The sequence below is a fragment of the Choloepus didactylus genome, chromosome X (assembly GCF_015220235.1).
Source record: "Choloepus didactylus isolate mChoDid1 chromosome X, mChoDid1.pri, whole genome shotgun sequence".
NCBI lineage: Eukaryota > Metazoa > Chordata > Mammalia > Pilosa > Megalonychidae > Choloepus > Choloepus didactylus.
This window is the reverse complement of record NC_051334.1, coordinates 78,990,523-79,017,161: the sequence shown is the minus strand read 5'-3', so window position 1 is coordinate 79,017,161 and position 26,639 is coordinate 78,990,523. Positions and strand designations below refer to the sequence as shown.

General features: G+C 38.0%; 1 protein-coding gene across 1 annotated transcript in view; it reads left to right on the top strand.

The window, feature by feature from the left end:
• Positions 1 to 15,510: 15,510 nt before the first annotated feature.
• Positions 15,511 to 26,639, top strand: part of LOC119522206 (serine protease 29-like) — a 63,973-nt gene continuing 52,844 nt past the window's right edge. Inside the window, 1 exon segment of the mRNA XM_037820834.1 lies at positions 15,511 to 15,550. Within this exon segment, the coding sequence (XP_037676762.1) occupies positions 15,511 to 15,550 (40 nt within the window).

Sequence of the window (26,639 nt, the reverse complement as noted above, 5' to 3'; positions counted from 1 at the left end):
ACAAACAAAATGTAGCATATACATATAATGTAAATTTATATGGCTGTAAAAAATGAAGTTCTAATGCATGTGAAAACATGCATGAAGCTTAAAGACATTTTGTTGAGTGAAATGAGACAGACACAAAAGAACAAATACTGTAGGATCTCATTTATATAAAATAAGTGCAATGTGCATCTTCACAAAGTCAGAAATTATTATACAGTTTTCCAGGGGCCAAATGGGGAGGAGAATGAGGAGTTAATGTTTAATTTTTAAGGAGTTTCTGTTTGGAATGATGGAAAATTTTGGCTACAAATTACAGGGACTGAGGAACAACTTTGTGTATGTCATTAACATCACTGAATTGCATACTCAGAAAGGGAAAAGAAGGGAAATTTTTGGTTGTATATATTACCAGACACACACAAACACACACACACACACACACCCAAAATTGTACAAAACAATGAGTGAACCCTAATGTAAACAGTGCACTAAAGGTAGTAGTATAATTATAATATTTTCATGAATTGTAACAAAGTTACTCCAAATGCAAAATGTTAACAGGGAAAACTATGTGAGTACAAGAGGGTTATATGGGAACTCTACATTCTGAATGATTTTTCTTTTTATTAACTATATTTGCCAGAAAATAAAAAAATTCCAAACAAAACAAAGCAAAGGAATAGGAAAAACAAGTATCCTGAAATAACTTCATTGCTTCCAATATGCTCCTACCATGCCACAAGAAAATTAATGAACCATAGTTGTTCCTGAGCATTCCCATATCATTAAGATTACATACATTAAATAATAAATGTATGATTTTTATGTAAACATACAACTTCTCTAATTTTAAAAAGTATCCAGGAGAACTTCTGGGCAAGAAGATGGAATAAGGAACCCCAGAACTCTCGCCTCCTCCAAAAGAGCTGCTAGTAAAAAGGAAGGAACTGTCTGAAATAGCTTGTTCTGGGGATCTGAAAGAGAGAAGAACACTGTACAGCATGCAGGGAAGAGTAGGAGGAAGAGGCTGAGAAACTGTGATGAAGAACTGTGAGTAGGTCACTCCATGGCAGCTGCTGGCACCCTTTCCCCATTCTGGAGGTAGGTTCCCTTTGGGTCTGGTTCCTGGCTAGCTGCTGTGAGCAGAAAGGGACATAAAAATTCCTCTTCTCCAAAAACAGTGTGGGAGGCACAGCTGAACACAGATCATGGCTTTTGATTAGTGAATTCAGATTGCTGGGCCTTGGCTCTGAGCCACTATTTGCACCTTCCCTGTACTGGCTACAGTCATTGTTTCAACCTTACCCCAGAGTGTAGGCACTGGGAGTTTAAAGTTGCAGTGCCAGCAGTTACAGCATTCCACTGGCTGGCAAGGTCTTCTGCATCAATAGTGACTGTGCACTTGGAGAAATTGAGAGCCTGCCTTTGGAAACATGTGAGTGTTTGAGAGTGCTGGGGAAATGGCAGCTCAGCTGTGCCACAGTGGGGAGAAACCTAGGGACAGTGGTTGGAGGTGGGTTAGTTTAGAAACCAGGAAACTGACTGTGGAGCTGGCAGTGAGAGCTGAAGTTGAGCATGGTGGGGAGTGCCTTCCATGCCCCAGGCACCCACCTCAGTATCTGGAGTGGGTGATAAACTTTTACACACCTGAAGCTAAGAGCCCCTGAGCCAGGAATGGGCCACTGCAATAGGAGGATTACTGTGGAAGAGGGAAGTTTCCACACCTAATACAGCCATCATTTCAGCAGGCTGGGAGATGCCCCTTTACAGCACTGCAGCTAAGAGCTTTCTTTAGGGATTCCACTCACCTGTCATGGCACACACCCCTCCCCTGCATAGCCTGCAGAGTGCACAGCCTGGAGGCATGGGACTTGCAAGGAAGTCCCAAGAGCCCTAAAACAATCCCAGGGAATTGTGGGCCCATGGCAGAGAGGGACTGTGGGGAATCTGAGCTGAAGGGTTAGACACCTGCTACAACCCCAGGGGATTCCAGGCACAGATCCAGGAATGGCTGTGAGTACAGGGTCTTAAGCTGTCATCCCTGCCTAACTGCACAGGGCATGCCCCCACCCACAGGGCTGGTGGTCCCAAGTTGAAACAGAAAATTGGTGCACAGATTGGATCTCCACAAGATTTGGGCCCCAACATGCTGCATAGACAAAGTTGGGAAGAAGTGGCTGAGTGTAAGAGGTGGCTTGGGAGCCCCATCTGCTGGTAGATCAAGGAAAGTGCACTCCACCAAGTTGCAGCTTTGTCAAATTATAGATAATTGTTCAAATAAGCTTGCATATCATAAAAGAACCCTATCAAGATAAGAAAATATCAAGGGGCAAAAAACACCAGAAAATTTTACAGCATATGAAGAAACCAGAAGATAGGGATAACCCAAATGCCCAAATCAGAAAACCAAAGGAGACACAGAACTTGGAGCATTAATCAAAGAAGTTATCACAAACACCAATATCATGGATCAGGATATAAAGAACATCAAGAAGACCCTAGAAGAGCATAAAGAAGAATTTGCAAGACTAAACAAAAAAAAGATGAACTTATGGAAATAAAAGAAACTGTCAATAGAATTTAAAAGATTCTGGAAACAAACAGCAGCAGATTAGAAGAAGACAAAGAATGACTAAATGAACTTGAAAAAAAATGTTTTAGAGAATGAAAGTACAAAAGAGTGAGTGGAGAAAAAAATAATAAAAATTTGAAATGGATCTCAGGGATATGATGGACAACATGAAGCACACAAATATAAGAATCATTGGTGAAGAGAAGGGGAAGAGAACGGCAAAATTCTAGGAAGAATATTAAAAGACGTTGTTGGGGAAAAACTTCCCAACCCTTCTGAATGATATAAATACACAAAATATAGATGCCTAATAAACTCCAAAGAGAATAAACACAAATAAACACACTCCAAGACATATTCTGATCAGATTGGCAAATGCTGAAGAGAAGGGGAAAGTTATGAAAGCAGCAAGAGAGAAGGAATTCACCACATACAAGGGAAACAACATGCGACTAAATAGTGGCTACTCAGTGGCTGTGATGGAAGCGAGAAGGCAGTGGTATGACATATTTAAAATTCTGAAAGAGAAAAATTGCCAACCAAGAATTCTTTATCCAGCAAAGCTTTCCTTCAAATTTGAGGGCGAGCTTAAAATCTTCACAGACAAATGCTGAAAGAATTTACTAACAGGAGACCTGCCCTACAAGAAATACTAAAGGGCACCCACTGGCAGAGAAAAAATGAAAGGAAAGGGAGGTCTGGAGAAAGGCTCAGAATAAAAGAGTTTTAGTAAGGATCATTAAAGGAAATAAAGAGAGAGGGGAAAAATATATCGGACAGATAAAAACCAAAGGATATAATGGCTGATTCAAGAATTCCCTGCACAGTAATAACATTGAATATGAATGGATTAAACTCCCAAATTAAAAGATACAGATTGGCAGAATGGATTTAAAAATATGAACCATCATCATGTTTCTTACAAGACTCATCTCAGACTGAGAGACAAAAAGTTGCAAGTGAAAGGATAGAAAAAATATTCCATGCAAGCTTCAGCCAAAAGAAAGCAGGAGTAGCAACATTAATCTCAGATAAAATAGACTTTAATTGCAAGGATGTTATGAAAGTCAAAGAAGGCCACTACATTCTAATAAAAGGCACAATTCAACAAGAAGAAATAACAATCATAAATGTCTATGCACCCAATCAAGGTGCACCAAAGTACATGAGACAAATACTGGCAAAACTGAAAGAAGCAATAGATGTTTCCACAATAATTGTGGGAGACTTCAATACATCATTCTCTTCTATAGATAGATCAACCAGACAGAGGACCAATAAGGAAATTGAAAACTTATACAATGTGATAAATGAGTTTGACTTAACAGACATATATAGAACATTACATCCCAAGTTACCAGGATACACATTTGTCTCTAGTGCTCATGGAACTTTCTCCAGAATAGATCATATGCTGGGCCATAAAATGAGCCTCAATAAATTTAAAAGGATTGAAATAATTCAAAGGACATTCTCTGATCACAGTGGAATACAATTAGAAGTCAATAACCATTAAAGATTTAGAACAGTCATAAATATCTGGAGGTTAGAAAACAGACTACAAAACAATCAGTGGGTTAAAGAAGAAATAGCAAGAAAAATTGCTAAATATCTAGAGAAAAATGAAAACAAGAACACAACATATCAAAACTTATGGGATTCAGCAAAGGCAGTATTGAGGGGGAAATTTATAGCTAAAATTTATACACTGAAAAGGAAGAAAGAGCTAAAGTCAAAGAACAAATGGAACAACTGAAGAAGCTAGAAAATGAAGAGCAATCTAATACTAAACCAAGTAGAAGAAAAGAAATAACATAGATTAAAGCAGAAATAAATGACATAGAGAACAACAACAACAAAAAAAAAAAAAAAACAAGAGAGAGAATAAATAAAACCAAAATTTGGTTCTTTGAAAACATTGACAAGTTCCTAATTAGACTGATAAAATCAAAAGGAAAGAAGACCCAAATATACAAATTAATAAATGAGAGAGGTGACCTTACTGTGGATCCTGAAGAAATTAAAATAATTAGAGGAGGTTACTGTGAACAACTGTATGGCAACAAACTAGACAATGTAGAAGAAATGGTCAATTTCCTGGAAACATATGAACAACCTAGACTGACCAGAGAAGAAGTAGAAGACCTCAACAAACCAATCACAAGGAAAGAGATCCAACCCATCATCAAAAAATTCCACAAATAAATGCCCAGGGACAGAAGACTTCACAGGGGAATTCTACCAAAGTTTCCAAAAAGAACTGACACCAATCTTACTTAAACTCTTTCCAAAAATTGAAGAAAATGGAACAATACCTAACTCATTTTATGAAGCTAATATCAGTCTAATATCAAAACCAGGTAAAGACACTACAAGAAAAGAAATCTACAGGCCAATCTCCCTAATGAATATAGACACAAAAATTCTCAACAAAATACTTGCAAATCGAATCCAAAGACACATTAAAAAACTCATACACCATGACCAAGTGGAGTTCATTCCAAGCATGCAGGGATAGTTCAAAATAAGAAAATCAATAAATGTAATACAACACATTAACAAATGCCTCAAATGGCTAAAAACAAGAGAAAAAGGAAAAATGAAGTGAGAGGACTTACAATTCCTGACTTTGAAGCTTATTATAAAGCCACAGTAATCAAAACACATGGTACTGGCACAAAGATGGACACATTGATCAATGGACTAGAGCATTCAGAGATAGACCCCCAGATCTATGGTCAACTGATCTTTGATAAGGCCCCCCAAACCACTGAACTGGGACATAGCAGTCTCTTCAAAAAAATGGGGCTTGGAGTGCTGGTTATCCATATCCAAGAGAATGAAAGATGACTCGTACCCCACACCCTACCCCAAAATTAACTCAAAGTGGAATAAAGACCTCAAAATAAGACACAGTACCATAAAACTCCTAGAAGTTAATATAGGAAAACATCTTGAAGACCTTCTATTAGGAGGCCTATTCTTAGATCTTATACCCAAAGCAAAAGCAACAAAACAAAAAACAGATAAGTGGGAACTCCTCAAAATTAAAAGCTTCTGAACCTCAAAGGAATTTGTCAAAAAGGTGGAGAGGCAGTCAATTCAATGGGAACAATATTTGGAAACCATGTGTCTGTCAAAAGATTGATATCTTGTATATATAAAGAAATCCTGCATCTCAAAGACAATAGTACATACAGCCCAATTATAAAATGGGTGAAAGATATGAAAAGACAGTTCTCTGAAGAGGAAATACAATATGCCAAAAAATACATGAAAAAAATATTCATCTTTCCTAGCCATTAGGGAGATGCAAATTAAGACCACAAAGAGATATCATCTCAGACCAATAAGAATGGCTGCCATTAAACAAACAGGAAACTACAAATGCTGGAGAGGATGTGGAGATATTGGAACTCTTATTCATTGTTGGTGGAATTGTATAATGGTGCAGCCACTGTGGAAGTTAGTCTGGCAGTTCCTTAGAAAACTAGATATCAAGTTACCCTTTGATCCAGCAATTTCACTTCTCCATATATACCCAGAAGACCTGAAAGCAGTGAAATGAACAGATATTTGCACACCAATGTTCATAGCAGCATTATTCGCAACTCCCAAGACATGGAAACAATCCAAATGTCCTTCAACAGATGAGTGGATAAACAAAATGTGGTATATACACATGATAGAATGCTACATGGCAGTAAGAAGGAACAAAGCCATGAAACATGTGACAACATGGATGAACCTTGAAGACATAATGTTGAGCAAAATAAGACAGGTACAGAGAGATATTGTATGTTACCACTAATGTGAACTCTGTGAAAAATGTAAAATAGATGTTTTATATTGTAGAATGTAGGATACCTTGTGATAAACAGCCAATAGTGAAGGAGCAACAATAATTTAATAAGAGTGGATAAGTCAATGGAGGGTAATTATAATGTTATAGAAATGCTCAAGAATGACTATGGTTTGTTAATTTTTGGTGGGTATGATAGGAACATGTTGGAAGCAGTGTAATTATTTTAGGTTATTTGTTTTTGTTATTCCTTTGGTTATAGTTTGTTTATTTTCTTGGGATATGGTAGGAACACTTTACAAACAATGTAGTTACTTTAGATTATTTTTCTGATTTGTTCAGTATGGTTTGTTAATTTTCTTGGTGTTTGGTAGGAATGTGTTGGAAGCAATGTATTATTTTAGGTTATTTGTTTTTTCTTATTCCTTTGTTTTGGATTTGTTTGAAATGTTTTATATTGTTTGTTTCTAAATATTTTGATAAAAAATTTTAAAAAACTATATATATGTATATATGTGTATATATATATATATATATATATATATATATATATTCCATCCATATATACAGAGGTCCAATTGGCAGTATCTAATACAATTTTAAATGCCTATCTACAAATTTTTAGGTACAGAATTTGTAAGTCAATAAGGTACTATTTGAGATTTAATCATGTCCCTTACAAAAGGCATATTCATTGGGTGTGATCCCATTTGTGAAAAGGACCTTTGAAGATGTTATTAAAGTGTGCCCAAATAGAATGAGGGTGGGCTTTAATTGAATATGTATGAAGTCCTTTGTAAGCAGAATGAAATTTAAACACAGAGAAGTCCTGGTGGAAGCCAGAAGCTGGATGTCAGATGAGAAAGGAGAAGGCACCACTGCATACTTTGCCATGTCAGAAAAGCCAAGGACCAAGGAACACCTGCAGCCAGCCACAGAATGCCACAATCTTTGGAGAGAAAGCTCTGCCTTGCTGACATCTCATTTTGGACTTATAGCCTCAAAGCCATGAGCCAATAAATTTCTATTGCTTATGCCAGAAAAAAAAGACACAGTGCCTCCTTAGAGCTGCAGAGAACAGTTTGCTGAAGGCTGGTACCTGCTGGGTAGGTCAGGAAAATGCACTTTCAAGGAGTCATCAAAAAGGTTTTTGGTGTCCTTGGGCTGTCTTCCAAGACCTCTTTGGAATTGAACTGCACCACTTTGGTGGGTTCCTGGCACTACTTTGACTGTGAAACAGACTTGGGAAAGTCCTATCTGGGGTGACACTCCTGCCAGAATTTGCCGTCCAGGCAAAAGCAACTAAAAGCAATGTACGGAGTGCAAAAAAAAATAAAGATGCAGAAGAAAAACAAGCAGAACACATCATATTCCCAAAAAATCAACAGAGAAAAGGAAGATTTCTCATGAAGGTGAAAATATTGCACAAATACTGCAATTATAAAAACTGTACCACATATCCAGGGCAAGAATCAGAAAAAAGAAGAATTGAAAAATTCTGATCAGTTAAACAAGGGCAATTCAAAAGATCTAGAAGAAGATGAACCAATGTCAAAGAAGAGAATTAACACAAAGACAATCAAAAATAAAACCATAGGAGGCAGGGGAAGATGGTGGAGTGGGGACGTGCAGAATTTCATCTCTCCTCTAGAGCAGATGGTAATTACCCAAGAACTATAGGAAACAGTGTTTTTGAGGTCTCCAGTAACCAGTCACACATCGGGCACAAGTTTGGAATTGGAGGAAAAGCTGAGATCGCAGTGAACATTGTAAGTTCCCCCAACCAAGCATCTGTTGCCCCTCCCCACCCAGACCCCATGGACTGTCTTGCTGCTGGCTCCCTGAAAGGGGAAGAAAACCCAAAAAACAACAACCTTCTGAGGACAAGAAGGGGTGCTCAATTCAGCCTCAACTGCAGAATTAATTAACAAATTAATTAACAAATTTTTGGAGCTGAGGGTGCCAAAGATGGGCTGGGCTCTGAGAAGTGGGGGACACATAAAAGCAGGCACCCATTCCCAGACTCCAAAAAAGCCTTTTTTTCCTTTCCCCTACATTTTGTCCCTTCTCCCTTCTCACTGTCTCCTTATCTCTGCATTTCAATAGCCCCTGGCAGGGGTGGAATTGAAGCTGTTGGAGAGTAATTATCAGACAATAGCCCAAAGTACATCTTTAAATGCTCTGTTCTGACACTGACAAAACTTCCAGGCTGGGGAAAGGCTTTTAAAAGGGACTCTTTTTTTTTTTCTTTTTTCTTGTTTTTCTTTTTCTATTTTCTTAATCTAAAAGAAATAAATGTGGTTATTTTCTACCAGAAAGCCCAAATTGAAGGACTAGGCTAGGCTTGTGGGGAGACAGAGTACCCAGAACGTCTTTGAATTCCAAATTCATTTCTGAAGAATGTCTCCAGCCCTGTTTTAATTGGCAACTCAGGATGACCAAGGAATTTACCTGGAGTTGCCCTAAAGAGGAGAGTGGAGAAGGGAATAGTGCCCCTGAGAGACAGCTGGTGTTCCGAGGATTGGGAGAGTGAAGGGAAGTCCAGCTCAACTGGCAGCCCCCCTTCTGTGAACTCAGACCCCAGGAGCTGGAATTCAGATTCTGACTTCAGTCAGCCATGCCCCTGACAGGAGCAGAGTCACCAGGAGAACTAAAGTCTCCATACTTCCTTACACTGGTGGGGGAGCTGTGGGCTGGCAAGTGCCAGCTGCTGGACAGGAGAGGAAAAGCACCAATTCTAGAGGTCTCATAGGAGTGTCTCATTCTCAGGAAAACTCCATACACTCCTCATGAGACCTGGACCTCTCTATACTGGGAAAATATGACTGGGGTTGACCATATTTGAGGAGACCCTCTCACAAAAAGGCTACATAAAGGCTAGGCAATAAACAGAAAAACAAGAGGTGAAAAATTCTGATCCACTAAATAGAACCTAAGGTAGAGGTTTAGAATAACTTGAACTGAACAACAGAGTTCAGAGAACAAAGCCAAATAACAAGAAACCCCTAGGTAAAAGAGAGAAAATGAGCTCTAGAATAAACTAATCAAGAAAATCAGATGCCTAGACAACTTAAGATAAGAAGCCATACAAGGAAACACAAAAATATAGACCAGCCATAGGAACAAACTAATAGTTCAACTGAGATACAGGAGCTGAGGCAACAAATGCTAAGTCAATTCAATGAACTGAAGGAAGGTATAGCAAAAGAGATGAAGGATATAAAGAAGACACTGGATGACCATAAAGAAGAGCTCATAAACTTGAAAAAACAAATGGCCAAACCCATAGGAATGAAGGCCACAATGGAGGAGATGGAAAAAACAATGGAGGGACACAATAGTAGATTTGAATGGGCAGAACAAAGGATCAGTGGACTGGAAGACAAGACATTTGAATTCATACACACAGAAGAACAGATGGGGAAAAAATGGAAAAATATGAGCAGGGTCTTAGGGAGTTGAGTGACAACATGAAATGCACAAATATAGGTATCATGGGTATCCCAGAAGGAGAAGAGAGGGGAAAAGGGGCAGAAAGAATAATAGAAGAAATATTCACTGAAAATTTCCCAACTCTTATGAAAGAAAATTAGAGATTCAAGTACAGTGTACCCCAAACAGAATAGATCCCAATAGGCATACTCCAAGACACTTACTGACCAGATTGTCCAATGTCAAAGACAAAGAGAGAATTCTGAAAGCAGCAAGAGAAAAGCAATCCATCACACACAAGGGAAGCTTGATAAGACTATGTACAGATTTCTCTGCAGAAACCATGAAGGCAAGAAGACAGTGGCATGATATATTTAAGATACTGAAAGAGAAAAACTGCCAACCAAGATTTCTATATCCAGCAAAACTCTCCTTCAAAAATGAGGGAGAGATTAAAACATTTTCAGACAACCAGACACTGAGAGAGTTTGTGAATGAGACCAGCACTACAAGAAATACTAAAGGGAGTGCTACAGGCTGATAGGAAAGGACAGGAGAGAGAGAGAGTTGGAGAAGAGCACAGAAATGAAGATTATCAGGAAAGGTAAAAGGAGATAGAGGAAAAAATAAGATACGACATATAAAATTTAAAAACAAAATGGTAGGAGAAAGTATGCCCTTACAGTAATAGCACTAAATGTAAATGGGTTAAACTCCCCAATAAAAAGATGCACACTGGCAGAATGGATTAAAAAAAAACAGGACCCATCTATGTGCTGTCTACAAGAAACTCAGTTTAGACACAAGGACAAAAACAGACTGAAAATGAAAGGTTGGAGAAAGATATTTCACACAAACAACAACCATAAAAAAGTGGGAGTAGCTATATCAGAGAAATTAGACTTCAAAAGTAAAACAATTAAAAGAAAAAGGACACTATATATCAACAAAAGGGTCAATTCAGCAAGAAAACATAAAAATTCATAAATATTTATGCACCAAGCCAGAATGCCCCAAAATTAATGAGGCACTGTGATCACTGAAAGGAGAAGTAGACACCTCTACAATAATAGTTGGAGACTTCAATGCACCACTGTCATCAATGGACAGAACATCTAGACAGAGGATCAATAAAGAAATGGAGATGTTGAATTGTACGATAAATGAACTAGACTTGACAGACATTTCTAGAACACCAAATCCAACAACAGCTGGATACACTTTTTTCTCAAGTGCTCATGAAACATTCCCTAGGATAGACCACATGTTGGGTCACAAAGCAAGTCTCAACAAATTTAAAAATATTGATATTATGCAAAACTCTTTCTCAGACCATAATGGAATGAAGTTGGAAATAAATAAAAGGCAGAGGGTCATAAAATTCACCAACATATGGAGGTGAAATAACACCCTCCTAGGAAACCAGTGGGTAAAAGAAGAAATTACAAGAGAAATTAGTAAATACCTCAAGTCAAATGACAATGAAAACACAACATATCAAAACTTATGGGATGCAGCAAAGGTGGTGCTGAGAGGGAAATTTATTGCCCGAAATGACTGTATTAAAACAGAAGAGAGAGCAAAAATGGAAGAATTAAATTTTCACCTGGAGGAATTAGAGAAAGAGCAGAAAACTAACCCCAAAGCAAAGAGAAGGGAAGAAATAACAAAGATTAGAGCAGAAATAAATGAAATTGAGAATAGGAAAACAATACAGAGAATCAACAAAACCAGAAGTTGGTTCTTTGAGAAAATCAATAAAATTGATGGACCACTGGCTAGGCTAACAGTAAAAAAAAAAAAAAAAAAAAAAGAAAAGAGAGAGAGAGCAGATGCAAATAAATGCAATCAGAAATGGGAAAGGAAACATAACGACTGACCTGCAGAAATAAAGGAGATAATGAGAAGATACTATGAGCAACCATATGCTAATAAACTAGACAACTTAGATGAAATGTACAACTTCCTAGAAAAGCATAAACAACCAACATTGACTCAAGTAATAGATGACCTCAACAAACCAATCACAATTAAAAAGATTGAGTCAGTCATCAAAAAGCTCCCAAAAAGGAAAAGCCCAGGACCAGATGGCTTCACATGTGAATTCTACCAAGCATTCAATAAAGAATTAGTACTAATCCTGCCCCAAATCTTCAAAAAAGTTGAAGAAGAGGGAAAGCTACCTAACTCATTCTATGAAGCTAACATCACCCTAATACCAAAATCAGACAAAGATACTACAAAAAAAGAAAATTACAGAGCAATCCCTTTAGTGAATATAGATGTAAAAATTCTCAAAAAAATACTTGCAAATTGAATCCAGCAGCACATAAAAAGAATTATACACCACAACCAGGTGGGATTTATTCCAGGTATGCAAAGCTAGTTCAACACAAGAAAATCAATTAACATAATACACCACATCAATAAATCAAAGCAGAAGCATCACATGATCATCTCAATCAATGCAGAAAAGACATTTGACAAAATTCAACATCCTTTATTGATGAAAACACTTCAAAGGATAGGAATAGAAGGGAACTTTTTCAATATGATAAAGGCAATATACAAAAAACCTTCAGCTAACATCATACTCAATGTGGAGAGACTGAAAGCTTTCCCTCTAAGATGAGGAATGAGGCAGGGATGCCCACTGTGACCGCTGTTATTCAACATTGTGCTGGAAGTGCTAGCTAGAGCAATTAGGCAAGAAAAAGAAATAAAAGCATCCAAATAAGAGAGGAAGTAGTAAAACTTTCACTATTTGCAGGTGACATGATTCTGTATGTAGAAAATCCAGAATAATCTACAGCAAAGCAACTATAACTAGTCAATGAATACAGCAAAGTGGCAGGCTACAAGATCAACATGCAAAAATCTGCAGTGTTCCTATACACAAGTAATGTGCAACAAGAGGAGGAAATCAAGAAAAATTCCACTTACAATAGCAACCAATAGAATCAACTATTTAGGAATAAACTTAACCAAGGACACAAAAGACCTTTTGTGGGAGCACGGAAGGTTTCCTGGCTTGGCAAATTAGTCAGTTTTTCCTTTGACTCTATTTTAGCTCCAATCTTGCCTGTGTCAGCACTGACAATTGAAAATGCCTGAGGCTTTCTCTAATGAGCTACTTAGACTGAGAGAAAGAAAAGAAAAAATGATAGAAATCCACTTTTCAGAGCCAGTCCACAGCCCCCCAGTTACCAGTCAAGAACTGTAATTGGAGCCTGGTTCTATGTGTCCCTTTTCTTGAGATTCAGCCCTTTTCCAGTATTCTGAGCTCAGCTGATTCTAGAAGCCTCTGTTTTTATTTATTTATGTACTTTTTCCCCATCAGCCCCACTTCCTCTCTGCTGGGAAGGACCTCTGAGTTCCTTTCCTGGTTTCTCCATGTTTATCTGTGATTGTAGCTTGTATTCAATAGTAAAAATTCATTAATTAAAACCACAATTGGAGCTTGGTTGGGCTACCTTCTCTTCCTCCTAGGAAACTGCTTTTTCTCCCACAGGTAAGTGTTTCAGCTCAGCTTGCAGTGCTGGGTGGGGAGGGGTGTCTGCTCTGCAGTTTGGAGAGTTTTACTTACAGATCCTATGCTGAAATCTCAGTCATTCCACCCATTCCAGACTGGTGTACAATGTTTGTCTGGTCACAGATGTCTCCCAATAGTTTTTCCAGACTATTTCCTAGTTGTTCCTGGCTATATGCTAGTTGTTCCATAGGACTAACTAAATTCCACACCTCCTTATGCTGCCATCTTGCCCAGTGTTATCAACACTATCTTTTGAATAGACTATTCTGTCCTACTTGAGTGGATTTGGAAGCCTTGAGAAAAATCAATTGTCAAAGCTTGTAGGGCAGCTTGTAAATATCCAGTAAATGTCTAGAACAACAATTTGTGGGACTTTTGTTGTTGAATAAACCTTGTAGACAAATCTGGAATGGGTTGAAAGTCTGTGATCACAGCAAAGAACTGTAGTTTTCCCATGCTAAGGAGGCTGGCACCCTTTTCCAAACAGAACTGTAGGCTGTCTTGGATTTATTTCCCCAAGGGAAAAAGAAGCCATCACTGCTGGTGTCAAGGAGGGTGGCTCAACCTTGCTCCAGTTGCAGAATTAATTAATAAATTCAGACTGCTGAATAAAAGCTATGATCACAGAAAAATCAAGAGCAAGCAAAAAAGGAACCAGGAGGTTTCACCTGGCAGAGAGGATGTGGGGTACACAAAAATAGAGGCTTTTGGATTTGGAGGAACTCAGAATATTGCTAAAGATTTGGGACCCAAGAAAAATGGTTATAGAGAAATGTGTACCACATCTGCCTCTTGATTGGCAAACCCAAGTACCTGGGGTCTGGGTTTGAAAAGAGTTTTATTTTCCTTTAATTTCTTGCTATTTCTTTCTGTCTTTTTTTACTTTTCAATAACCCACTAGAACTGCAGGAACTCTCAGGTTTCAGTATGACCTAAGAAAGGATGGAATTAATGTATGTCTGAGAGTAAGCAGTTAGGTAAAGGAGAAAATAGCTTAAAGGGCATATCATTAAGATTTCTCTACAGGGAGCAAGGGAAAGTTTCTCAGCAAAGCCCCAAATGAGGATTTAATCCTGACAGATAAAAGTTAGGGATGACAGAAAAAAGAAAATGCAATAAAATAAAAAAGAATAAGGACAGTGTTTTGGAGTAATCTGTTCTCAGAGGATTGAAATGGGGCTATGCTCCAAAAATGGGGGTGCACAGAGCCAGGTACAAACTCTGGCCCTTGACTGGCAAACCTTGGGGGCTGGGAAAGGCTCTGAAAGGAGATTTTGTTTTGTTTCCCTTTTCCTTTTTTCTTTTGTAAGCTTTTCTTCTTTTTAAAACTATTCTAAATAGCTAGTTAGATAAAGCCTCACATGTTTTCAATTGGCAGCTGGATTAAGGCAAAGGTAGAGTTAAGGTAGTTCTGAGAGACAAAGCAATTAGTTAAGTGGGAGAGATAATTCCCTAAGGGAATATCCTCCCCAAGAAACTAAGCAGTGTGTCCCAGCTCAAGTGAAAGCCCTCCTTCAGAGAACAGAGACCCCAGGTTCTGGAAAACCAAACAGCTTTATTCAACCACATCCCTGGAAGGCACAGGGGATTTTGAGAATTAGAGGCACCACATCTCTTTATGTCAGTGAGGAGTTATGCTAGAGGTGTTGAACTGAACACCAAAGAACAGAAAGAGATCAAAGCCAACCAAGAAGGAAACCTAGGTAAAAGAGTGAAAATGATCTCCAGAATAAACTAATCAGGAAATGCAGATGCCTAGACAGCAAATAATCATAAGCCATACTAGGAGGCATGAAGATATGGACCATCCAAAGTAACAAATGAACACTTCAACTGAGATAGAGGAGTTGAAACAACTAATTAAAGATGTTCAAATGGATCTTCTAAATAAAATCAATGAGCTGAAGGAAAATGGGCAAAGGAGATGAAGGATAGAGAGAATACACTGAGAGACCATAAAGAAGAATTTGTAAGCTTGACAAAGCAAATAGCAGAACTTACAGGAATGAAAGGCAGAATAGAAAGGATGAAATACACAATGGAGAATTAAAACAGCAGATTTGAAGAGGTAGAAGAAAGCATTAGTGGAATAGAGGACAGGAAATCTGAAATCCTACACACAAAAGAACAGATGGGGAAAGGAATGCAAAACTGTGAGCAGGTCTCAAGGAATTGAATGACATCATGAAGCACATGAACATATGTGTCAAGGGTATCGATGAAGGTAAAGAGAAGAGAAAGGGGGGAGAAATAATAATGGAGAAAATAAACGTGAAAATTTCCAAGCTCTTATGTAACACATAAAATTACAGCTCCAAGAAGTGCAGCATGTCCCACACAGAATAGATACAAATACACCTACTCCAAGACACTTACTAATCAGATCGTCTAATGTCAAAGACAGAGAGAATACTGAAAGCAGAGAGAGAACAGCAATCCATAACATACAAGGGATGCTCAATAAGACTACATACAGATTTCTCCACAGAAACCATGGAGGTGAGAATGCAGGGGTATGATATATTTAAGATATCAAAAGGGAAAAACTGCCAAACAATATTTCTATATCAGTCAAAACTCTCCTTCAAGAATGAGTTTTTGTAAAGGAGACTTATTATATAAGAAATACTAAAGGGAGTGCCACAGGCAGATAGGAAAATTCAGGAGGGAGAGGTTTGGAGAAGAGTGTATAAAGAAAGACTATCAGGAAATGCAAAAAGAGAGAGAGAGAGAAATAAGATGTGACAGATAAAATCCAAAAGACCAAAAGGTATATGAAAGTACTGCTTTACAGTAGTAATGTTAAATGTTAATGCACTAAACTCCCAAATCAAGACACAGACTGGCAGAATGGATTGAAAAAACAGTACCCATCTCTGTCTATAGAAGACTCATTTAGACATTAGGACAAAAATATATGGAAAGTGTAAGGTTGGAAAATGATATTTCATGCTAACAACAACCACAAAAGAGCAGGGCTAGTTTTACTAATATCAGACAAATTACACTTCAAATGTAGAACAATCAAAGAAACAAATAAGGACACTATATATTAATAAAAAGACAATTCATCAAGAAGGTATAAAATCATAAATATTTATGCACTGAGCAAGAGTGCCCCAAAATACATGAGGTGAACACTGACAACACTGAAGGGAGAAGTAGACACTTTTACAATAATGGTTGGAGACTTCAATACACCATTTTCATCACTGGATAGACAGAGGACAATAAAGAAACAGAGATGTTGAATTGTATGATAAACAAACTAGATTTAACAGACATTTATAGAACACTAAAACCCCAAACAACAAGATGCACATTTTTCAATTGCTCATGGATCATTCTCCAGGATAAACCACTTGTAGGGTCACAAAACAAGTCTCAATAAATTTAAAAATATTGATATTATAGAAATGACTCTCTCAGATCAAAATGGAATGAACTTGGAAATCAATAACAGGTCAAAGGCTGAAAAATCACAAATATATGGAGGCTAAACAACACACTCTTAAACAACCAGTGGGTTAAGGAAGAAATTACAGGAGAAATTAGTAAATATATTGAAGCACATGAAAATGAAAATGCAACATCAAAACATATGAGATGCAGTATATGGTGTGCTGACTGGGAAATTTATTGCCCTATACACCTATACTAAAAAAGAGGAAAGGGCTAAATTCAAGGAATTAACTGTTCACCTGAAGGAAAAAGAGAAAGAAGAGCAAAGTAATCTTAAAGCAAATAGAAGGAAAGAAATAACAAAGATTAGAGCATAAATAAATGAAATTGAGACATGAAAACAATAGTGAGAATCAACAAAACCAGAAGTTGGTTCATCTAGAAAATCAATAAAATTGATTGACCTTTATCTAAGCTAGAAAAAAGACAGAGGATGCAGATAAATAAAATCAGAAATGGGAAAGAGGGCATAGTACTGACCCTGCAGAAATAAAGAAGATAAATAGAGGATACTATGAACAACTATATGCTAATAAACTAGACAACTTAGATGAAATGGACAAAGCCCTAAAAAAAACATGAACTTAGAAGAAGTTGAGTCGAGAGGAAATTCATGACCACAAGAAAACAAAGACAAGGAAAGAGGTTGAATCATTCATCAAAAAGCTCCAAAAAACAAAAAGACCATTTCCAGATGGCTTCATTTGTGAATTCTACCAAGAATTGAAGAATTACCAATCCTGCTCAAACTCTTCAAAAAAAATAGAGGAGTAGGGAAAGCTACCTAACTCATTCTATGAAGCCAACATCACTGTAATACCAAAGCCAGACAATCAGACCACAAGAAAAGAAAATTATTGACTAATCTCTTTAATGAATATAGACATAAAAATCTTCAACAAAATATTCACAAATTAAATCCAGTAATTCATTAAAAGAATTGTACAGCATGACCAATTGGGATTTATTCCAGGTATACAAAGTTGGTTCACCACAAATTAATCAATTAATGTAATACAGCACATCAATATATCAAAGCAGAACAACCTCATTATCATCCCAACTTATGCAGAAAATGCATTTGACAAAATTCAGCATCATTTCTTGATGAAAACATTCAAAGGATAAGAATAGAAGGGACATTCCTCATTATGATAAAGGCAATATTTGAAAAACCCACAGCTACTGACATACTCAAGGGGGAATGACTGAAACATTTCCCTCTAATATCAGGAAGAAGACAAAGGTGACATCTCTTGCCATTATTATTCAACATTATGCTGGAAGTTCTAGCTAGAGCAATTAGTCAAGACAAAGAAAAAAAGACATCCTATTAGGAGAGGAAGAAGTAAACTTTCACTGTAGGCAGAGACAACATCTTAGTATATGTAGAAAATCCTGAAAAAATCTATAGCAAAACTATTAGAGCTAATAAATGAATACAGCAAAGTGGCCTGGTACAAGATAACATGCAAACATCAGTAGTGTTTGTATACACTAGCGATTAGCAAGATGAAGTGGCAATCAAGAAAAAATTCCATTTACAATAGCAAACAAACAAACATTTAGGAATAAATTTAACCAAGGCCACAAAAGACTTATACACAGGAAACTACAAAAAATGGCCAAAAGAAATCAAACAGGCCCAAGACAAATGAAAGAGCATTCCATGTACATGGATTGGAAGACTAAATATAGTTAATATGTCAATTCACCCAAATTGATTTATAGACTTAATGCAATATCAATCTAAAAATCACAACTTGTTTTTCAGAAAGAGAAAAACCAATAACCCAATTTATTTGGAAGGTCAGCATGCACTAAATAGCTAAAATTATCTTGAACAAGAGGAATGAAGAGGGAGGTATCACACTACATGACTTTAAAGCATATTACAAAGCTACAGGGGTCATATGTTGGATCACTATGCCACTATAAGATGGAATAAAATCACAAAATATATAACAACATCTATGTTGAGGACATTACTTTGAGTGAAATGAGCCGGAAACAAAAGGTCAGATACTTCTGATGAGGCCTTAAACAGAAATGTTGAAAGTGACATTGCAAACTGGAAGGAAGGCGATCTTTGTTTTAAAGTGGCAAAGAATTTGGCAAAGTTGAGTCCTGGTGTTGGAGAGAAGGAATAATTTGAGAGTGACAAGCAGGAATACTTGGCTGATGACATTTCAAAACCAAAATTTGTGGATACAGCATGGCTTCTCAATGCAGCTTATAGTAAAATGCGAGCAGAGAGAGATAAACTTAGAATTGAACTCTTGGGTTCAAAGAAACCAGAAACTGATGGTTTGGAAAATTCCAGGCTTCCAGGGGGTGGAACCCCAGAAGCTATAGCCCCATACAAGGATTTAACCAAGCATGGAACCAGACTGCCATTTCAGTATAATCCAAGATTGGAGATGGAGTTATTCAGAAAGGATTTGTGGAATGTCCTATTGTGTGATGGCTTTGACCCCTGTGTGCTTCATGTGAAGCCAACAGAATATTTGCAAAATCTTTACAGATGGAGCTGCTGCTGGTCAGGACTGGAGGAGACAGACAGGGAACAAATTGAAGGAAAAATTTCTTCAAGGACAGAGCCATGGAGGTTGAGGTCTGGAGTTAAGAGGTCTCAGGCTGGGAGAGCAGAGTGGCCCACATGCATGGAAAGGGTGAGTTTGCCCCAGAGGTTGAGAGTGGACCTTCCACCTTGTTCAAGAAAGGTGTTGCCACCTCAGGCCTCAAAGAGGGTGGAGCACATTCCCAGGGAATTGAGGAGAACCTGGCCACCACCCCATTGTTCTGAAGGGATTGAGCAGGTGCCCAGAGATGGAAGAGAATCTAGGTGCTGCCCTGATGTTTGAGGAGGGTGGGGCCAATAAGGTGGTCTCACCAATGTGTGGACATGTAGCACTCGCTTCAACATTTGGAGAGAAAGGGGCTCCACAAAGCCCTTAGGAAGGGTTAGACTCACACTCTCTCAAGCCCCAAGGATAAAACATCATTCTCTAAATGACTCTCAGACTTTGAAGTCTAATGGCATTTGCTCTGTGGGTTTTAGGAACTGTTTTGGTCCCTTAAACCCTGTCTTCCTTTCAGTTTCTCCTTATGGCAATATGAATGTTTATCTCATGGATATCCCTCCTTTGTATATTGGAAGCAGATAACTTGTTCTAAGTTTCACAGGTCCACAGATAGAGGGGAACTATGCTTTAGGACAGACCATGCCTGTAACTCATTTTGATGGTATCTTATTGTTACTGAAATGACTTAATATTTTGTGATATTGTGATGCAATGAGTGTATACGTACCTGGAAAGATGATGTAATTTTGGGGTCCCGGGGGTGGAATGTTCCCACTTGAATGTATTATGTCCCCTAAAATGCCATTATCTTTGATGCAATCTTGTGTGGGCAGATATTTTAGTGTTGATTATATTGGAATCATTTGATTGAGTGCTTCCATGGAGATGTGACCCACCAAACTGTAAGTGATAACCCGGGTTAGATAATTTCCACGGAGACATGGCCTTGCCCATTCAGCATGGGCATTGATTCAGTCACTGGAGCCCTATAAAAGCTCAGACAAAAGGAGCAATCTTGCTACAGCCAAGAAGGACACTTGAAGAATGCATAGGCGCTGGGAGAGGAGCTTCAGCTTACAGAGACATTTTGGAGATGGACTTTGAAAGCAGACTTTTGCTCCAGAGAAGCTAAAGGAGGACAAATGCTCAAAGAGCAACTGAGAGTGATGTTTTTGAGAGCTGAAGCCTAGGGAGGAGCATCCTGGGAGAAAGCCATTATGAAACCAGAACTTGAAGCAAGCGCCAACCACATGCCTTCCCAGCTAACAGAGGTTCTCTGGACAACATTGGTCATCCTCCAGTGAAGGTATCTGTGCTGGTTTGGATGTATTATGTCACCCAAAATGCCATTAACTTTGATGCAACCTTGTGTGTGCAGACCTATCAGTGTTGATTAGATTGTAATTCTTTGATTGTTTCCATGGAGATGCGACCCACCCAATTGTAGTTGATAACCCTAATTAGATAATTTCCATGGAGGTGTGGCCCCACCCATTCAGTGTGGGCCTTGATTAGTTCACTGTAGCCTTATATGAGCTCAGACAGAAGGAGCAAGCTTGCTACAGCCAAGACAGAGACTTTGAAGAATACATAGCAGCTGAGAGAGAAACTGCAGTTTACACAGACATTTTGGAGATGGCCTTTGAAAGCAGACTTTTGCTCAAGAGAAGATAAGGAGGACAAATGCCCCAAGAAAAACTAAGAGTGATGTTTTGGAGAGAAGCTGAAGCCTAGAGAGGAACATCCTGGGAGAAAGCCATTATGAAACCAGAACTTGAAGCAAGCGCCAACCACATGCCTCCCCAGATAACAGGTTTTCTGCATGCCATTGGCCATCCTCCACTGAAGGTACCCAATTGTTGATGTGTTACCTTGGACACTTTATGGCCTTAAGACTGTAACTGCATAACCAAATAAATCCACTTTATAAAAGCCAATCCATTTCTGGTGTTTTGCATTCCAGCAGCACTAGGAAACTAGGACAGATTTTGGTACCAGAGAAATGGTGTGCTGGTGATGCTGTGTTTGCAAATACCAAACATGTTGGAACAGCTTTTTAAATGGATAAGGGGAAGATTATGAAAGAATTGTGAGGCCTAAACTGCTTTGAAGAAGCAGTGTGTGGAAATATGGACTCTAAAGGTAATTCTGATGAGGACTTGAGCAGAAATGATGAATTTGTTGTTGAAAACTGGAAGGACAGAAATCCTTATTTTAAAGTGGCAAATAATTTTGTAAAATTGAGTCCTGGTGTTGGATGGAAGGCAGAATTTGAAAGTGATGACCTGCAATATTTACCTGATGAGATCTCCAAGAAAAATATAGAAGTAACCTGGCTTTTACTTGCAGCTTATAATAAAATGTGAGAGGACAGAGATAAGCTGAGAAATGAACTCTTGGTTTCAAAGAAACCAGAAATTGATGGCCTGAAAAGCTCTGGGCTCCCACAGGGTGAAACCTGGAAGCTACAGCCCAACATGAGGATGTAACCAAACATGGAACCCAGCCACCATTTCAGTAGAAGCCAAGATTGGAGAAGGAGTTAAGCAGAAAGGATTTGTGGAAAGTCCTATTGTCTGATGGCTTTGACCCCTGTGTGCTTCATGTGAAGCCAACAGAATATTTGCAAAATCTTTATAGATGGAGCTGCTGCTGGTCTGGACTGGAGGAGACAGACAAGGAACAAATTGAAGGAAAAATTTCTTCAAAGACAGAGCCATGAAGGTTGAGTTCTGGAGTCAAGAAGTCTCAGGCTGAGAGAGTGGAGTCACCCACATGCATGGAAAGGGTGAGTTTGCCCTGGAGATTGAGGGTGGGCCTTCCACCTTGATGTTCAGGAAAGGTATTGCCACCTCAGGCCTCAAAGAGGATGGAACACATTCCCAGGGAACTGGGGAGAGCCTGACCATCACCCCACTGCTCTGAAGGGGTTGAGCATGTGCCCCAGAGATGGAAGAGAATCTGGGTGCTGCCCCAATGTTTGGGGAGGGTGGGGCTAAAAAGGTGGTCTCCTCAATGTGCGGATATGTTGGAGCGCTTACCCCAGCGTTTGGAGAGGATAGGGCTGCCACAAAGGCCCTTAGGAAGGGTTAGACTCCCACTCTCTCAAGCCCCAAGGATAAAACATCATTCTCTAAATGACTCTTAGACTTTGAAATCTAATGGAGTTTGCCCTGCAGGTTTTAGGAACTGTTTGGGTCCTGTTAACCCTGTTTTCCTTTCAATTTCTCCTGATGGCAATGGGAATGTTTATCCTATGAATGTCCCACCTTTGTAGATTGGAAGCACATAACTTGTTCTAAGTTTCACAGATCCACAGCTATAGGAGAATTATGCCTTAGGGCCAACCGTGCCTGTAGTTGATTTTGATGGGATCTTATACTTAACTATTTTTACTGAAGTGACTTAAGTTTCTGTGATATTGTGAGGGGATGAATGTATTTTTTATATGGAAAGATCATGTCATTTTGAAGTCCAGAGGGTGGGATGTGCTGGTTAGGATTATTATATCCCCCAAAATGCCACAACTTTGATGGAATCTTGTGTTAACAGACCTGTTAGTGTTGATTAGATTGTAATTCTTTGATGGAGTGTTTCCATGGAGATGTGACTAACCCAACTGTAGGTGATAACTCTGATTAGATAATTTCCATGGAGGCATGGCCCCACCATTCAATGTGGCCCTTGATTAGTTCACTAGAGCCCTCTATGAGGTCAGACAATGTAGCAAGCTTGCTATAGCCAAGAGGGACACTTTGAAGAATGCACAGCAGCTGAGAGAGGAATTGCAGTTTACAGAGATATTTTGCAGATAGACTTTGAAGGCAGACTTTTGCTCCAGAGAAGATAAGGAGGACAAATGCCCCAAGAAAAACTGAGAGTGACATTTTGGAGAGAAGCTGAAGCCTAGAGAGGAACGTCCTGGGAGAAAGCCATTTTGAAACCAGAACTTGGAGCAATCGCCAGCCACATGCCTTCCCATCTAGCAGAGGTATTCAGGACACCATTGGCCACCCTCCAGAAAAGGTACCCAATTGTTGATGATTTACCTTGGACACTTAATTGCCTTAATATTGTAACTGTGTAACCAGATAACCCCCCTTTTATAAAAGCCAATCCATTTCTGGTGTTTTGCATTCCAGCAGCATTAGTAGAATGGAGCACCCTCCCTTATATCTCACTCTTATTGACATTTAGCTTTTGTTATTGCCTTTGTATTTCATGGAAAAATATAACAATATTACTGTTAACTATAGACTCTAGTTTGCATAGATTTTATTTTTCCACATATCATAGCATACCAACCAGCCTAGCAATGTTGACATTTATTTGAACTGCTTCACGTAAAAAAATTTCTATATTTATGTATTTAATCACCATCATGTCCACTCTATGTTTCACTAAGTTATACAGTCTCAGTCCTTATCTTCTATCTTTTCTTCAGGTGTTACATATGCCCCAAACCTTCTTCTTCCAACCCCACTCACACTAAGCTTTCTTCAGCATAAGTACAATATTGTGCTTCCATTGGGTAGTATTGTGCAATCAAATTCTGGATCTTTACAATCAATCCTGTAGAACATTCTGTACTCTTTCAGCATCCAATGCCCAATCTATACTCTCTATCTCCTGATAACCTGTGTTTTGAACTTAACTCTCAATGTTTGCTCATTAATATTAGTTCATATTAGTGTGACCATACAGCATTTATTCATTTCTTATAAATTTTGCTCAATATTGCCCTCAAAGTTCATCAAAGTTTTTATATGCTTCCTGACTTCATTCTCTCTTGCAGATACATAATGATCCATCATATATATATACCAAAGATTGTTTATTCACTCATCTGTTAGTGGACATTTGAACTCTTCCCATCTTTTTGCAATTATGTATAAAGCCACTATAAACCTCAGTGTGCAAATGTCCTTTCTTGTCCCTGAGTTCAGTTCCTCTGAATATATACCTAGTAATGGGATTGTTGGATCATTTGGCAATTCTAGCAAAACTTTGTGAAGAGCCACCATACTGCCTCCCAGACTGGTTGCACCATTCTGCATTCCCACCTATAGGGAATAAGTGTACCTCTTTCTCCAAATTCTCTCCAGCACATGCAGTTTTCTTTTTTTCTTGACAATGGCCATTCTAGTAGGTGTGATATGCCATTTCAATGTGGTTTTGATTTGCCTTTCTCTAATAGCCAGTCAAGTTGAGCACCTATTCATGTTTTTGTGTCATTTGTATTTCCTCTTTGCAAAAGTGTCTGTCCATGTTTTTGCCCTCTTTTAAATAGGGATTTTTTGATGTTGAGTTGTGGGATGTCTTTATATATTATGGATATTAAAACCTTATCTGAAATGTGATTTCCAAATATTGTGCCCCATTGCATAGGCTGCCTTCTTAGTTTTCCAAAAAAAGTCATTTGGTACAAAAATGTGTTCAATTTGGAGAGATCCCATTTATCTATTCTTCTTTCATTGCTCACACTTTGGGTGTAAGGTCTAGGAAACCACCTCCTATCACAAGATCTTTAAGATATTTCCCTACATTTTTCTAAAATTTTGTGGTCTTAATTCTAGAGTATAGGTTTTTTATTAATTTTGAGTTAATTTTTGTATATGGTGTGAGATAGGGGTCCTCTTTCATTTTTTAGATATGGGTATCTAGTTTTCCAACCACCATTTATTGAAGAGGCTGCTCTGTCCCAGTTGAGTTGACTTGAATGACTTATCAAAGATCAATTGTCTATAGATGAGATGGTCTATTTCTGAGCACTCAATTCAATTTCAGGGTCAGTATACCTATCTTCATGCTAGTACCATGCTGTTTTGACCCACATAACTTTGTAATATGCTTTAAAGTCAGGTAGTGTGAGACCTCCCACTTCATTCCTCTTTCTCAATGTATTTTTAGCTATTCCTGGCAACTTGTCCTTTGAAATAAATTTAGTTATTGGTTTTTCTTTCTCTGCAAAGGAGGTTTTTGTGATTTTAATTGGTATTGCATTGAATCCTTAAATCAATTTGGGTAATATTGACATCTTGACTATGTAGCTTTCCAATCCATGAACATGGCATGTCTTTCCATTTATTTAGGTCTTCTTTGATTACTTTAAGCAATATTTTTGCAGTTTTTTGTGTATAGTTCTTTTGTGGTCTTGGTTAAATTTATTCCTAAATATTTTATTAGTTTGGTTACTACTGTAAATGGAATTTTTTCTTTATTTCCTCCTCAGATTGCTGTATACTAGTTATAGAAACATTACTGATTTTTGCCTGTTGTTCTTGGACCCTGAACTTTACTGTAGTTCTGGTATTTTGCTTTAGATTTTTCATGGTTTTCTATATATAATACCATGTCATTTGCTAACTCTGAGAATTTTAATTCTTCCTTTCCAATTTTGAGGAATTTAATTCTTTTTCTTGCCTAATTGCTCTAGGAAGAACACCAGCAAAATGTTGAATAACAATTATGACAGTGGGCATTGTTGTCTTGTTCCTGATCTTAGAGGTAAAGCTTTCAGCATTTCCTCATTGAGTATGATGTTAGCTGTGTTTTTAATATATTCCCTTTATCAGGTTAAGTTCCCTTCTATTTATATATTTTGAATTGTTCTCATCAAAAAGTAGTCTGAATTTTTTCAAATATCTTTTCTGCTTCAAACAAGATGACCACGTGCTTTTTCCAATTGGATATATTGATGTGGTATATTACATTAATTGATTATTTTGTGTAGAACCAGCCTTGCATATTAGAATAAATCCCACTTGGTCATGGTGCATTATTCTTTTATGTGCTACTGGATTCTATTTGCCAATAATTTTTCAGGACTTTTTGCATCTATATTCATTAAAGAGTTTGGTCTGTAGTTTTCTTTCCTTGTAGTATCTTTGTCTGGTTTTGATATTAGGGTAATGTTGGCTTCATAGAATGAGTTGGTTAGCTTTCCCTCCTCTTCAAATTTTTGAATGTTTTGAGCAGGATTAATACTAATTCTTTCTTGAATTCTTGGTAAAATTCACCTGTGAAGTCTGGTCCTGGACTTTGCTTTTTTGGGAGTTTTTTGATGACTGATTCAATCTCTTAACTTTTGATTGGTTTGTTGACGTCATCTATTTCTTCTTGGGTCAATGTTGGTTGTTCATGTTCTAGGAAGTTGTCCATTTTATCTACATTATGTTGTTTATTAGCATATAGTTGCTGATAGTGTCCTGTCATTATCTCCTTTATTTCTGTGGGGTTGGTAGTTATGCCCCTCTCCCATTTCTG